The sequence below is a fragment of the Macrotis lagotis genome, chromosome 7, assembly GCF_037893015.1.
Source record: "Macrotis lagotis isolate mMagLag1 chromosome 7, bilby.v1.9.chrom.fasta, whole genome shotgun sequence".
Lineage (NCBI taxonomy): Eukaryota > Metazoa > Chordata > Mammalia > Peramelemorphia > Peramelidae > Macrotis > Macrotis lagotis.
The window spans coordinates 15,102,226-15,118,433 of record NC_133664.1 but is presented as its reverse complement, the minus strand read 5'-3'; the positions used below and the strand labels follow the sequence as shown (position 1 = coordinate 15,118,433).

Genomic DNA, 16,208 nt, shown 5'->3' with positions numbered 1-16,208 from the left:
GAATGAGATGGAATATTCTATGTGAGGAATAATTGAGATGCCCTTCAGAGTACAAGAAATGGAGTAATAGGGTGAAGTTGGAAGGATAGATTGGGACCAAGTTGGGAAAAGCTTACACTTCAACAACTTCTAAGTATCAACACCTGAGGGTGGGACTCCTTCCGATTTATAATATTGTGCCTGGTGAGAGGGTAAATCCTTCAGAAATCTTTCTGGATTTCTAGTTATTCTAATAGAATGAGTTCCTGCAGGGAATGGGACTGGTCCCTTTGGGTCTGGACATCCCCATCCCTCCCAACTAGAAAAAGATCGAGAACATTGTAAGACTTAAAGGAATACTAGGTGACTGATAAAAAAAAGAATCCCCTATAGTTGAAGGGACAGATCATCACGATCCCATAGCTGAGAAGGAGCTTCATGTAGGTCTTTAAATGTTATTTTTTATTTTGGGTATGTTATTTTTAAGTGGTCTAATTTTAGAAATTTAATCAAGCTCTTGAAACTAGAAGCCCCAAATAGTTCTAACTGAACAATAGCAATGGAGTGTAAATGACTTGTGATGCCAATCTCTTCCCTTCTTTGGCTCCACAGCAAGCACGATCTCACCCAGAGTTTATCCCTTCCAGACCTTTGAAAGGCCGTATGGCTCGCAGTTTACAAGGCCGCAGACCCCGGGCTTCCATCATTATCGAACGGAGGATCCCTATGTGTCCCGACTGTACTCCTCAGGTCCTGTGCACAGTCCATTCTTTGGTACCCAGTCATACTGAGATGAAGCTCATTAAGGGGAGCACTCCAGCAGGACCCGTGCTCTGCAAGAGCCAAATTTCTGAAATTGAAGAGATGATCAGATATGGGGTAATGCCACCATCTCCGTATGACTTCCCACCTCCTAGCAAGACAGAAGAAGAAGAAGAAAAAGAAAAAGAAGACATGGACGATTTCTACAAGATTTATGAACCACCCCCATTCCCCAAAATCACAGATACTTATAGGAATGACGCTTTGTACTGGAGGCAGCTCCTGATCAGGCCCACCCCCAAAAAGAGTGTGGAGACTGAGGATTTTCTCTGCTATGACGACATGAAACCCAGTCGACTAGACCAGTACATTGTATGGCAAAACTCCATTAGCCTTAGCAAGCCCAGTATTCTACCAGCGTTGACAATCCAGAAACCTCCCTTTAATCCCAAACACTGGTACATCAACCAGTCACAGGCGCCTCCCCAGATTCCTGATGCTGAGAGCCAGGGGGAAAAGAATCCCCTCCTGAAGTGGATCCCCAATGCTGGGGTGCCTCGGCCAAGGGCCCGCCTCATGGATCTCCAAGATTCTTTCTCCAAGTCAGATGCACACAGACGTTTTCATTTATCACTCAAAGAAGATGGAAAAGACTTCCAGTCCAATGAACACTTAGAAGGGAAATAATTTCTATGACTATAATTCCTATTATTTCTTTAATTAGTATAATTCTTCATCCCACAAAAACCTAGCATCTGGTAAGAACATTAAAAAATATATAACAAGTCTCTCCTTGTGGCTATGCTTTGCGTTCTACGTGATGCCTCAATGTCTTTGTTAATAGAAATAACAATTCACATATTTGTCATGCTTCAAGGTGCACAGATGGGCTTTGCTCATTTGAACCTCTTGATAATCCTGCAAGAAGAGTATATACCAGTTATTATTAACCTCACTTAGCAGATGAAGAAACTGAGGCTCAGGGGTAAATGGATTGAATGAAAGGTACTTTATTATTAAGCTTTTTGTCTTGTATTTCCAGTGCTTAGCATCTCAATCTGGACATAATAAGGGCTTAAAAATTTTTTTTGTCCATTCATTCATTCAATACTCACTGTGAGCTAAGTGCTATGCTTACCCATTAGGTATACAAAAATGAGACAGTCCCTGACCTCAAGGAATTGCCTTGTTCTAAACAAACTAGCTTTCTTCCTTTGTTTCTTTCCTTCTTTCTTCTTTCTTCCTTTCCTTCCTTCCTTCTTTTTCTTCCTTACCTTTCTTCCCTCCTTCCTTCCCTTTCCCTCTCTCCCTCCCTTCCTTCCTTCCTCCCTTCTCTCTTCCTTCCTTTCCCTCTCTCTCTTTCTTTCACTCCTTGTTTCAACCAACTAAAAGTATAGCAGCCTCATTCAAACCTGACCTCGATTGTGATTGCCATGGAAACAAAACTATGGCCTGCTCCATCTCTTAGCACAGCTGATTCACTCCTCCATAGGTCCTAGTGGTCCTCTGAATAAGGGGTCCACCATATCAGTAGTGGTTGTGGTACCAACATCCAACCGACTTTAGTTCAACTGCAGTTCAGAACTCCCAAGCTGGATTAATCCACCAGCTTGAGCCTCTCCAACAGACTGGTCTCTTAATAACCAGAACTGGGAAAGGTCTATATTTATAGTTTTAATTATCTCTAGCTAATTAGCATTCTTACACAATTCCAAATGTATATGGATACAATTGAACAAGTATCATTTTGCAAACTTCTGATAGGTTAGTACCTTTGTTGCTGGCAAAAATGCCTTCCCACAATCAAAAATTTTTTTTTTGGAAGATAATGATTTTTTTTTTTGAATTTTACATTTTCCCCCTCCTTCCCTTCCCTCCTCGCTCCCCCCACAGGGGGAGTCTTACATAGTCTTTACATTTGTTTCCATGAAATGCAGAGATCAAAATTGAATTTGTTGATAGAAAAAACGGATCTTTAAGGAAGAAAACATTGGAGATAACCAAATTATCATAAGACAACTGAAAAACGTTTAAAAGAAAAAGAAAATCAATCCCTGACATGGGGGAGGGGCTCAGGCAAAGGTTTCAGGACCTGATGCTGACTGGATATTATCACTTCATCCTTCATGTGAGAAACCAATGTATTTGGGTTGGTATTTTAAAGATTATATTCATCTTACTCCAGGGAGGTGGGGGTTCTCATCCTCTCTGACCCCCACAGAATAGCCCCTTAATTCTGGGCTGTGTACAACAAAACTGGTTCTTGCTCCCTTTCTTATTAAAAGACCCTTCTATTTGGAACACACACACACACACACACACACACAAACATTGACTTATATTTATATTTATAGTCATACAGAGAGAGTCTCTGGACAGACAGCGCCAACAAGAGAGCATGTATGACAAAGGGGTAATTCACAGTTGCTGGTAGTCATTTTGCTGTACGCTTCAGAATGTTGTCCTTAAAAATGGTCTGGCTTTTCTGTTGGACTCTCTACTATAGAGACTCTTGAATCTGCATCCAGTCCAGCCTTGCCTTCTGATAAAGACAATACTAAAGCTGGGAAGTCCTCCAGGCTTCTCAAGTTCATGATGTATTTTTCTGTTCAAGAAGGAAGAGATTAAAAATGAAACTAAACCCAAGACTCAGGCTTCTGCTCTAAGCAAAAAAGTCATGCCTTCTTAGGAGGTTATCTGGAACCCTCTGTCCTCATTGCTCACTCCAATTTTTCTGGTTCTCAACTGTTCTGCTATTTTATAGAAGACCCTTAGGGTAATGCCTCAGTCAACCTGAGCACCTTCCTCCATCACCATAGCAATCAAGGGGGGCAATATAGACGGAACTTCATAATGCTTTTGTTCTTCCTTCAAAAATTAATTACCACATGCCCAAAGGGCAACAAAAATGTGTATCCCCTTTGATCCAGCAATACCACTACTGGGTCTATACCCTGAAGAGATGATGAAAATGGATAAAAGCATCACTTGTACAAAAATGTTCATAGCAGCCCTGTTTGTGGTGGCAAAGAATTGGAAATCAAGTGAATGTCCTTCAACTGGGGAATGGCTTAGCAAAATGTGGTATATGTATGTCATGGAACACTATTGTTCTAATAGAAACCAGGAGGGATGGGGATTCAGGGAAGCCTGGAGGGATTTGCATGAACTGATGCTGAGTGAGATGAGCAGAACCAGAAGAACATTGTATGCCCTAACAGCAACATGGGAGTGATGACCAACCTTGATGGACTCACTCATTCCATCAGTGCAACAATCAGGTAACAATTTTGGGCTATTTGCGATGGAGAATGCCATCTGTATCCAGAGAAAGAATTGTGGAGTTGGAACAAACACCAAAGACTATTACCTTTAATTTAGGGGGAAAAAACTGATATCTTATTATGTAATCTTGCCATCTCTTAGGGGCAGCTAGGTTGCACAGTGGATAGAGCACTAGCCCTGGAGTCAGGAGTACCTGAGTTCAAATCCAGCCTCAGACATTTAATAATTCCCTAGCTGTATGGCCTTAGACAAGTCACTTAACCCCATTGCCTTGCCAAAAAAATATCTTGCTCTTATAACTTTATTTTTCTTCCTTAAGGATATGATTTCTCTCTCATCACATTCAACTTAGATCATTGTTTACCATGAAAACAATGTAAAAGACTAACAGATTGCCTTCTGTTGGGGGGGGGGGGTGGCAAGGGAAGCAAGATCAGGGGGAAAATTGTAAAAGGAAAAAACTTAATTACCTTCAGAATCCAATAAAATAAAATTGATGTCACCTAAATTGACTTCCATTTTTAATATTACACCATCAAAGTATCAAGATGATGATCTGCAGAGCTTTTAAGGAAAAAATAACCTGGAAGAAACAAATCCCAAAGAGGAATCATGAAAAGCAAAATAATAAGGGAATAGCACTTCTGCAACTCAAATAATCTTATAAAATAATGTAACCCTCAAAACTATTTGGAACTAGTTGAAAAGTAGAAAATGTCAGAAAGGCAAAAAAAAATAATAGGAAAAATAGCTAGATTTAGGGTTAGATGATCTAGGATCAAATCCTAGCCCTGGCTCTTTTGATCTTTATGACACTTCAGTTGTTCAGACCCCAGTTTCTTCTTCCATAAAATTAGGAAAGTGTTTGAGAGAATCAGTCCAGCTTGAGATCTAGTGTCCTATTACCACCACCACCCACCCCCTGCATTGGTCAACTGATGATGATGATGGTGGTGATAATGATAATAATGGAAACCAACATTTATATTGTGCTTTAAGGTTGGTAACATGCTTAAGAGATTCTTAAAGTAGCTCTGATACTTCTCTTTCACCTGCTAGCTCCATTCAGTTTCCAAATTCTATCATTTCTACCTGAGTCATATCTGTTAGGTCTGACCCTTCCTTTCCACTCCTACTAAAGTCACCCTAAAGTTATATCTGTGCTTGCCTAGAAGTTTCTCATTCTCTCTCTCTCTCTCTCTCTCTCTGAACCTGTGTCTGACACACACACACACACACACACACACACACACACACACACACCCCTTTCAATAAACTCCAGTGACTCTTCCAGCCAGATCAAATATAAAATCCTATGTTTGGTATTTAAAGTGCTTCCTAAACTGGTCCCTTCCCATCCTTCCACCTCACTCCCCTTGATATTCTCTCCAATGCAATGACATTGACCCTCCTGATGGAACTCACACAAGATATTCCATCTTCAAACCCTGGCCTCAAAGGCTCTTCCACCTTATTTCCCTCTCCTGGCTTCCCTTATATCTTGCTTGTACGTAGTTATTTGCATGGTGACTCCATCATTTAACTCTTGACTTCCAGGAGAGTAGATCCCATTTTTACTTTTCTTTGAATCCGCAGCACTTGACACAGTTCCTGTCACTGCTTTAAAAAATATTCATTGTATTGACTGTTCTTCTAATGAACTCACTCTGCTTTTCTCTGATTTGTCATTCGAAGCCCCAATCTAAGCCTCAATGGTTCATTGATGGCTTAGAATGAATATTAATAGCAATTGTTTTCTGAGAGTCTTCTCCTTTCAGACTGATATCTTTGGGATGGTCAATGGAGCCTTTTTTTGGCTCAGCTCTTATCTAGCAGGATCTGACAAACATACTCAGAGAAAGACTGTCAAGTCTTATTTCATACTCCCCAGGGTCTGAATTCTATCCAGTCTGAACCATTCTCCCTCCCCTCTTCTCACCCTTTATTTCCACACCTCTGTCTCTTACTAGCTGTGTGACTCTGGGCAAGTCACTTACCTATTTGCCTCAGTTTCCTCATCTGTAAATTGGGGATAATATATCCCAGGATTGTTGTGAGGATCAAATGAGATAATTATAGTAAAGGGTTTGCACTAGGCCTGGTCTATAGTAGCTGCTATATTGATGTTAGTTACATTAATAATTATTACTATTATGCCATCCTCCATAATTGGAATTCACTTCATTGCCATCTTCATCTCCTGATGTCCTGTCTGTCTTCAAGGTCCATATACTGCCCCTTCAGGGATCTCTCTAACCTCAGATTTTTTAATAGTGCTTTTCAAGATCCTCCCCTTTCATAAACCTCGTTCTGCCTTTTATTAGGGATTTCTATCTCTGTCTCTCCAGACCCCATTAGATTGTAGGCCCCTTGCAAACAGACCTTGTCATAGCCTTGTCACTCCAGAGCCCATTATTGGGCAGTGACTTACCCATGGTTGACACCTACTGAGTATTTTCTAGATGGAATCATTGGGTATAAAGACTAATGAATTTGTCGCATATATTGAGGTGTGTCCTTTTCATGTTTTTTGGGGGGGGGGAAGTTTGCAAGGCAGTGTAGTTAAGTGACTTGCCAAGGGTCACAACACTAAGTAATTATTAAGCATCTGAGGCCAGATTTGAACTCAGGTCCTCCTGACTCTGGTGCTCTATCCACTATGCCACCTCACTGCCCCCTTTTCATGGTCGATGGATGTGGTTTTCATCTTACATTTTCATGCTTTCTCTGATATCAAAAAATATTTCAGTTAGAGTTTTGCAAGGCAAATCTGTGTTCTGCAGCATAAAAGGGGTTGGAGCTCTTGGAAAAAAGAAGCACAACAAAAAAAATAACCTCAAAAGCCTTGCTATGTGGTACTGTTATTTTCTCCTACCTTTTACTTAACTTGTAGATAATTAGATGCTAATTAGATTGTGAAAAAAGCAGTCATCAAGTGTCTCTTCCTAGACCATATTTCCTTGAGGGGAAAATTCTTTTATTGACTCAATAAATGCTTCTCAGCCCCAAATATGGTTGCTCATGAGCATGCGCATCAAGGAAGAGCCCAAGAAACACTCAAAATATCCTGCTGAAAGAGTGCTGCAATATCATATGACAATTCAATGGCCTTCTCCTATGACAAAACTGATGTGTTTTAATAGTTCCTGCTGTCTAATTAACAACACTGAAATGGCTATAAAACCTTGAGAAGCAAAGCAGGAAATGCACATTTAAGCCATCTAACTCACTTAATGAAATGCTGTCCTAACCATCCTGGCAGGTTGGTACCATCTTTAAATCATGAAACAAAAAGAGACCGATAGTAACTCCTATGGATTTTGACCTTGGAGCACTATGACTGAAATGAGAAGCAGAGGAAATGAGTTCAAATCCTGGCTTGGTCATTTATTCACTCTGTACTCTTGAATAAATCCCTTCATTGCTCTGAAGCTGTTTCCTCATTTATAAAATGTAAGGATTGGACTCAATCTCTGAGATCACCTTAAACTCCAGATGCTAAGACCATCACCAAAATGGATAAAATGCAGCTCACATCCAACCTGTTGCCACATACAGAGGAAAAGGACAGTTGGAGCTGGAAGACTGACCTTGACTGGAAGGTTCAGATACAAAGTCATAACTGGGTTGCTATTGCAGGGTCAGGGGGAGGACCACATGCACAAGGTCACAAGTGAAGACTTGATTGGGAGTGGAGGACTGGGGACAGATACAAGAGATGTATAGGAGAAAGACTTGACAAGTCTTGGGAAGTAATTAGAGGAGGTGGGAGAAGGGAACAAGTTTGTGAGTGGGGGAGAAGGGAATGAGTTCTCTTTTGAACATGTTGGATTTGAGATCTCTATGGATTATGCCAGAGACATCCAAAAGGCAGTTGAAGATGTAGAGGAGAGATTTAGGGGTTCAGACATTTTTCATCATGTCTAACTTTGTGACCCTTTTGGGGTTTTCTTGGCAGAGGTACTGGAGGATTTGCCATTTCCTTCTCCAGTTCATTTTACCAATAAGGAAACTGAGGCAAACAAGTGAAGTGACTTGTTCAGGGTCCCTCAGCTAGTAAGCATCTGAAGTCAGGTTTGAATTCATGTAGAGGAGTCTTATTGACTCCAGGCCTGGCATCCATTCACTGTGCCGGAGAAATTTTGGCTGAATACCTAGCTCTCAGAGTCAATTTGAACTCACAAGAGTAAATGAGGACATTGAAGAAAGACAGACAGAGAGTTGAAGATGGTTCAGGACAGAGTCCTGAAAGATGCTGAGTAGACAAGGGGATCTGGATGGAGATCCTGCAGAGGAGAATGAGGAGGAGGGAGGAGTCAAGGTAGACCGGCAAAGAATCAGGATAGAGGAGCAGCAGGGAGCTAACAAGGAGGAGTGTCTGGATAGCACTGGGTCCAAAGCTGCCTAAAGGACAAGAAGGGAGAAGGTGCAGGAGAAGCCATCAGCTCAGATGCCTCCGAGGATATTGGGGAACCTCAAACAGAGCAGTTTCTACGGTTGAGGAACTGGAAGGCATGTTGGAAGAGATAAAGGAGAAGCTTGGGGGTGGGGGGCAGGGCTAAGAATCCTTCTGAGGAGTTTGGCAACAAAAGAGAGGAAAGTTAAAGGACAACCTCAGGATGGACTGATTCTATTTGTAGGTAGTGGGAAGGCACAACATGGACAGGAAAGCTGAAAGATGAAAAGGAAATTTTACTGATGTTTACATCAGCAATTGAAATCAACTGGAAGTAATCAAATGCCCAGCAACAGGGAATCATTAAATAAATCAAGCTAAATTAATCCAATGGAATAATGCTATAATAAAGTTAATAAGTATAAGGAATATAAATAAAGCTGGGAAATTTTTAATGAAATAATGTGTAAAAATACAGACTCATTGTTGACCAAGGGGATCAAGGAGCTTGTCCTGTCCCACTAAGGGCCTCCTTCATCCACTCCCAACCCCCAAACTAGCTGTGGGCTCATGCTCTCTACCTGCTTCAGTCCTAGGGCCAGAGCCTGGCCCCCCCAAAAGAGGAGTTTACAGCCTAGCAGCTGTCTGTGATATACTCTTCTATGAGCAAATCAGAAGATGGAGGAAATGGACTCAAGCTGAGAAAGAGTTCTTTCATGGAAGCCTCTAGATGCTCTATTGGGTATGGTCTCGTTAGGGTTCCACTGCTGGGCTCTTTGTGGAGTCCTGACTCGATAGTCAATCTATCTTTCACTCCTGATGCCAATCTTGCCAGCTTGGGAGGCTGCTAAGATATGTTGAGGAAGAGTCCTCATCCTCCAGATCCTTTCCTTTAGAACTGCCGAAGTGGGAAGAGGAGACCAAAGCCAAGGGACCTTTCTCCTGCCCTGATAATTCTTCTCCAGGGATTGTGGGGGAGGTTGCATTCTGGCCTGCGCCTCACTTGATTTTCTGTATCATTTATGTTGATAGTTTCATACAGCTCTGAGAGGCACCTCAGCAAATCTAAACAGACTTCCTCGTCCTCAGTGAACTGTCCAGAGTTCCAGAGAGGCATTAGGTTTAAGTGGGGTGGAATAATCAGGGACCCACTTTCACATATAAACATAAAACAAATCCAGGATAGTTTGGGGTGGGGAGGGGTGAGGAGAATCAGGAAAAGTCTGGGATTGAGGGGTTGCATGAGCTACATTCTAAAGGAAACCAGAGATCCGGAGAGGTAGAGGTGAGGCAGGTCTCCAACCTCAACTCAAGAGACTATGTAAAGGAACAGAGACATGACATGTGCATCTGTGCACGACATCAGGGAGGTGATAACATGACAAGCACCTGTATTGGATTCGAGTGAGGGATACTGTGCTGAGTCCTCAACCTTACTGTCTCCTCCAGAGTCATCTGGGTCCAGTGGTCAGATATGAAATCAGAAGGCTGGAGAGGGCCCTGGATGGGAAGCAAGCAGGGCAAAGTGATTTGGCCAAGGTCAGTCTGAAACTGGATTCAAACTCCAGACTCCAGGGCCAGTGCTCTGTCCACTGCACCACCTAGGATGTGGGGCTGAAAGCATCACCAGTCCCAAGGAAGGGTTTTGGGCTTGGAGTACTGAGCTGTCTCTACAGGGGCTGAGAGGAGTTGGTGGATGATTTGCCATGCCAGCCCAAGCTGCCTCTGTGCCAAGTTGTCTCACCTGTCCTGTGGGTGGCATAATTACCTTCTCCACCAGGGTATCTTTCTGGGATGGGGGGGTTGGGGGAGTGTGTTTGGAATCAAGGGGTCTGAGGTGGACCCTGTAGAGTTTCTCTAATTTGATGTACATTTGCCCCAGGCAATAGTTTTTTTTTTTTGCAAGGCAATGGAGTTAAGTGACTTGTCCAAGGCCACACAACTAGGCAATTATTAAGTGTCTAAGGCTGGATTTGAACTCAGGTCCTCTTGACTCCAGGGTCAGTACTCTATCCACTGTGCCATCTAGTTGCCCCTACCCAGGCAATAGTTACAAAAATTCAATTCAAAAAATTATCGAAATAGCGGAAGGACACAGAGGATTATCACACAAGTCAACTGAATAGGAACCAATTTTCCAGTGAATGTTTGTCTCTGAACTGCATTGGGGGAGGGGAAGGCAGCTTTGCCCCCCACCCCCACCCCAATGAAACAGTAGAACCCTCTTGAATAAACTGGCCGTTTTCCCTCCCAACTGAAAGCGCAGGTTGGAAGAGTAATGCTCTGGGGTAACTGGGGAGCAGCAGTGATAGAGGTTGGAGTCCTTGCTCAGAGGGTTTGGGGTTGGCCTCTTGCTCAGCTAATTAAAAAGGAGGAACTGAGCTTGTGGCCGCCCCCCCTTCAGGAAGTCTCCCAGGCCCTTGAGCTGCTACAGCAGCTGTGGGACCCTGGACCAGTCCCTTAACCTCTGCTTCCCCCTCTGTCAAAATACCTATTTCCCAGAAATATTGTGAGGATCAAATAATGGTAAAGTAGGGGCAGTTGGGTGGCACAGTGGCTAGCGCCGGTCCTGGGGCCAGGAGGAACTGAGTTGAAACTTGGACTCAGGACACTTGATCACCCAGCTGTGGGGCCTTGGGCAAGTCACGGAATCCCACTGCCTTAAATAAAAATTAAAAAAAATAACTCTAAAGTGCCTAGCCCAGAGGAGGCGCCCCACAAGCTACCTCCCGGGGTGTTTAGGGGTGGAGAGGCCAAATGGGACTCTGAAGGGAGCGGCGGGCCTGGAGCCCAGGTCTGCCTCGGGCCACTCCTGGCTCTGACCCGTCTGCCTCAGTTTCCTCGTCTGTACAATGAGGACTTCGGTTGTACCTGCTTCCCCCGGTGAAGGGGGCCCCAAATGAGGCAGAATCTGCAAAAATGGAACGGAACCAAACCCAACCGGGCCGCATTTATCATGCGCCCACGGTATACCAGGCACCTCGCCTGGCCGGAGCTCAAGGCGCGGACCGAGAAGCCTCGTCTGACCGAGCGGGGCGCAGGGGGGCTGGGGTGGCGCCCCGAGGAAGCGCCGGCGGGGTGACGGGAAGGGGGGCAGGTGGGCGCAGGTGGGGCCGGCCACGCCCGAGGGGGGCGACGGGATGGGGGGGGCAGGTGAGCTCCGGGGAGGGGCGGCCAGGTGGGCGCAAGGGGGGCCGGCCACGCCTGGTGGGAAAGGGGCGGCCAGGTGGGCGCAGGTGGGGGGGGCAGGTGAGCGCAGGTGGGGCCGGCCACGCCTGGTGGGAAGGGGGGGGGCCAGGTAAGCCCCAGGGAGGGGCGGCCAGGTGGGCGCAGGTGGGGCCGGCCACGCCCGGCGGGATGGGGGGACAGGTGAGCCCCCGGAAGGCCAGCCAGGTGGGCGCGGGTGGGGTCGGCCACGCCGGGTTCCCCCCCACTCTACACGTGGGGAAGCTGAGTCTCTGGGAGCAGCCCCGGGGCCCCCCGACTTCCGGCCCGGCCCCCGGAGGGGGAATTCCGCGCCTCCCACCCCGCGTGCGGCCCGTTGGCAAAGGCGCACGCGCAGCCGGAGGAGCCTGACGTCATCACCCCGGGACCCGAAGCGCCGAGCAGCCGCGGTCGCGGCCTCGGCCTTGGCGGGTGGAGAACGCGCGTGCGCGGCACCCGCCCTCGGCGGGGCCGGAGGACGGCCGCCCTGCGACGTCGCGGCACGTCGTGGCGTCACTGCCGGGGGCGGGGTCCCGCGGGGGCGGGGCGGAGGGGCGTCCCGGCCGCACGGCCCAGTCGCTGCGGCGGCCGCCCGCCCGCGGCGGGTCACGTGCGGGCGCCGGGCCCGCGGATTGGCTGCCGCGCCGCCCGGACGCCGGTTACATAGGGGCGGGCGCGGCGTGTCCTTGGGCAGAGGCAGCGCCGGGCGCAGCGGGCCGGACCGGGCACAGGGTGAGTCGGGGGTCCGGGGGCGGGCGGGGGCGGGAGGCCGCGGCGTGGCGGGGCGGCCCCGGCCCCGGAGGGCCCCGCGGCGGGGCGGGGGCGTGGGGGGGCGCCGGGCCCGCCCGGCCGGAAGCGGGGCCCCGCGACCCCGGGGGGCGAGGCCGGGGTGACCCGGCAAGGTCACGCAGCCGGCCCGGGGTGACCCGGCCTCCGCCCCCAGGCCGCCATGGGGGACGTGGAGAAGGGCAAGAAGATCTTCGTGCAGAAGTGCGCCCAGTGCCACACGGTGAAGAAGGGCGGCAAGCACAAGACCGGCCCCAACCTGCACGGGCTGTTCGGCCGCAAGACGGGCCAGGCTGCCGGCTTCTCCTACACTGACGCCAACAAGAACAAAGGTGAGCGGGCCGGGCCGGGCCGGGGCGGGGAGGGCTGGGGCCGCCCGGGCTGACCCGCGGCTTCCGGGCGCCCGCAGGCATCACCTGGGCGGAGGACACCTTGATGGAGTACCTGGAGAACCCCAAGAAGTACATCCCGGGCACCAAGATGATCTTCGCGGGCATCAAGAAGAAGGGCGAGCGGGCCGACTTGATAGCCTACCTGCAGAAGGCCACCAGCGAGTAGCCGCGCCGCCGCCTTATTTATTGTCCGAAGCAGCCCAGGAGACTCCTTTCCTTTTTGTACGTGTTCCATAACGGCCCTATTTAATTGGTCTCGTGGCCCTGAGCATTTCGATCATGAATGGCTGTTCCAATAGAGAAATTATGCAGATTAGGTAGGCTTGGGGTTAGAAATCTCCCTTCTCTCTGTTTCGGTCGCCACCAAGCTGTCACCCTTGAATGTTTATTTTAAAAGATTTAGGCAATTTTTTTTTTTAAAGCAAGGGCTAGGTGCCCGTGCCCCACGTCTTAGGAAAGTTTTAATTAAATCTGGCTTCCTTCACCAAACTCTGGGGGAAGCCTATTTCATAATTTCATATGACTTTTACCTGTTACCGTTTTGGGGGGGTGGGGGGATTGTTCTGGGGGGGGGGGTTAGGCCCCAGCCTGTCCAAAGGCCAGTTCTATTGAATCCCATCTTAAGTTTCCTAACTTTGTGCATAAGTAACTTAAATTACAACGATTTCATTAAATACTGCTTTTCACTTGTTGAAAGGCATTTCAGTGTATTGTCTAAGGACTTGAGTAAAAGTCATCCCATCCCTGCTGCAGTTCAGTTGGAGATAGGATCTCCCAAAGATCTGTTGAATGGAAAGATTACCAACATGTTCTTAGTGTGTGAGTAGCAGTGGTATATTCACTTGGAGAGTCCAGTTTAGGGATGTACCATTAGTACTACATCTGTAGCCATATTTAAAACTTAATGCACTTGGAGGATTCAGTTGTATGGAGATGTGCCATTGGTGCATCTATGGTCACCCCCAAAACTTGATTCAGCCATTAAACATTTGTGAATATACTTTTCCTGAATGTTGTTGCTTGGTTCATTTTCTTGATTTCAGCCGCCTTGATGAATACAGAAGTGACCTTGTTAATCCATGCAGGCAAGTAGCCTGTTCCGCTTGGCCAAATGGATCTTTGAGGCAGGAGAACAGAGAATTTCTCAGGAACCCAGTTAAATTTCCAGTGCCCAAAAGCAAACAAATTCTGAGAAAAATGACCAATCATTTTGATTTCAAGAGTCCCACACAGTCTGAGAAAAGCCTTGCTTCCCTTTTAGCATCATTAGTGCTAAACTTGATTGCCTTGTTAAGGAAGTTGAAACAAGGAGTCTGCCCTTGACTTGATGCTGTGGGATATGATCAAGTGCTGGAAATAATCTTATCTCAGGAATTCAAGAAAGGACACCTCGGGGACACAAGTTCAGGAACAACTTGATCAGGGTGACACTTGGAGTGGCCCGGGTGGTGCTTTGGCAGGCTCAGGGTTAAGGACTATGCTTTGAAAGGAAGTTTAGTCTCACATGATAAGAAAATGGGATAGAGCAGTAGCCATAGCCACCACCCAGTCTGTCTATAGAGAAGACTTGGAAACCTGGGGCCCATGACTATTCTCTGTGCTGGGCCCTACCTAAGCCTCCGGAGGCAGGAATCTTACCCTTCCGGGATGCTTATGACCTTGGGAGACGTTAAGTTTGGGGTTGATTCATCTGTGAAAGGGACTTGGATTGAAGCCATTTCATCACTGACTGATGAATACTTTCTCTGAGTGGAGCATTGGGCCTCAGGTTTGTAGAGCACTTGAAATGATGTGAACCTTGTTTTATTTGGAAGTAATAGGAATAAAGAGATCTCTTCTGCCCATATGCAAGCCTTGAGTCCCACCAAGACAATCCCAGTCCTAAAGGATGGCTCACCCTCCATTTTACAGATCGGGAAATGGGGAGATTAGTTGGATCAGCCTGGGGTCATAGAGCCAGGTGGGAAAAACTCCTCTAACACCAAGTCTTCTGCCTCTGATAGGTCCCTTGAAATAAGTCCTAGATTTACAAGCTGTACTTAACTGGAGCCTAGAGCAGAGGGAATTGGATGTTTTTAGAGAGTATCAAGTGAGGTGGCCTGATAAATTGCTCAACTTTTCTCTGGGCCCTTTCTTTTTATAGAATAGGTCACTTGTCTGGAAGTCCAAGCACCTCCCCCAGACCAGGCTGGAGGAACCAACTTGTGGCTCCCTTTGCTAGACTTGGGTTGACCTTCACTTCTCAGTCCCGGGTTTTCTACATTTACCCTTGTCTCACATTTACATTTGACTCTTACTCCTAAGATCTGGGAAGGTCCCCCAGCTTATGCCAAGGTTTATGTAGTGCCAGTGTTAGAGATGGTACAAAAACTAAGGCTGTCTTCAGCCCTCCAGCAACTTGGCTTCCACAGCATGTTCAGAGGGCTGTAAAGTTTCCCATGGAAGGGAGGACCTTCTGAACCAGAGAGTCTAGGAGGGGTGGAAATGTGTTGCAGTGTGAGGAACCAGTATCTTGAGCCCCAAGAACACAAAGGAGATGGTTTGGTGGAAATCTGGAAAAATGGAGCAGAAGTGGATTGGTGGGGCTTTGAGTTGGACCTTATCCTCAAGCAGTGAGATCACTGGAGGATTTTGAGTGAGTACACTCACCTATTCCTGGGAAGTGGAGGAGAGAGAGGAACCTGGGACAGGGAGATCTGAAGAGGGCCAGTGGTTGGGGTGTTTGGGTGTGGGGAAGGGGAAGCCCAGGAGGAGGAGGACAATGCTGGTGTGCCTTCAGCAGAACTAGGAGCAGGGCAGGTTTAGGGGAAAGTTCTCTTTTAGACAAGAAGTTTGAATGAAGATGTCCACAGGCAGGTCAAGCATGCAGGACTTCATTTCAAGAGGAAAATTAGGGCTAGTGACATCTGGGAAATCAAATACTGCAATCATTGACCCCATGGACGCTGATGAGGTCACTAAGAACAAGTAAGTAAATGTTCATAATCAAAGAAGAGGGGTGGCCAGGTGGCACAGTGGATAGAGTGCCAGCCCTCGAATCAGGAGGGCCTGAGTTCAAATCCAGCCACAGACACTTAATTGCCTAGCTGTGTGGCCTTGGGAAAGCCATGTAACCCCATTGCCTTGGGAAAAAACCTAAAAAAAACTTTCTAAAAAAGCCATCATTCTCGAAGAACACAGCATCAGGGAGGTGATGCCATGACAAGCTCATGAATTGGATTGGGGGGGGGAGGGTGGAGCTTATGCTAAGTCACCATCCTCACTTTCTTCTCCAGAACCATCTGGGTCCAGAGGCCAGATATGGATTGGGATGACTGGAGATGGGTCAGGGAGGCAGTCGTGGTTAAATGACTTGCCCAAGGTCACACAGCCAGTAAGTGTCTGTACTTAGTGGACTAAGCCCT

General features: G+C 47.1%; 2 protein-coding genes across 4 annotated transcripts in view; both read left to right on the top strand.

Annotated features, from left to right (window-relative positions):
- The window catches only part of SPMIP4 (sperm microtubule inner protein 4), a 49,613-nt gene extending 48,059 nt beyond the window's left edge, over window positions 1–1,554 (top strand). For 2 of the 3 annotated variants that reach the window (XM_074195509.1, XM_074195508.1), the window contains one exon: window positions 592–1,553. In XM_074195509.1, coding sequence (XP_074051610.1) covers window positions 592–1,428 — 837 coding nt within the window. In that variant the 3' untranslated portion in view covers window positions 1,429–1,553. Of the gene's footprint in view, window positions 1–591 lie in introns of all 3 variants that reach the window. The other variant, XM_074195507.1, reaches the window with a different exon arrangement.
- Window positions 1,555–12,232: 10,678 nt separating this feature from the next.
- On the top strand, window positions 12,233–13,809 carry CYCS (cytochrome c, somatic). Its single transcript, XM_074195506.1, has 3 exons — window positions 12,233–12,358; window positions 12,570–12,744; window positions 12,822–13,809. The coding sequence occupies exons 2-3, from the start codon at window positions 12,576–12,578 to the stop codon at window positions 12,968–12,970; spliced, it is 318 nt and encodes a 105-aa protein (XP_074051607.1). The 5' UTR covers window positions 12,233–12,358; window positions 12,570–12,575; the 3' UTR covers window positions 12,971–13,809.
- Window positions 13,810–16,208: the final 2,399 nt, after the last annotated feature.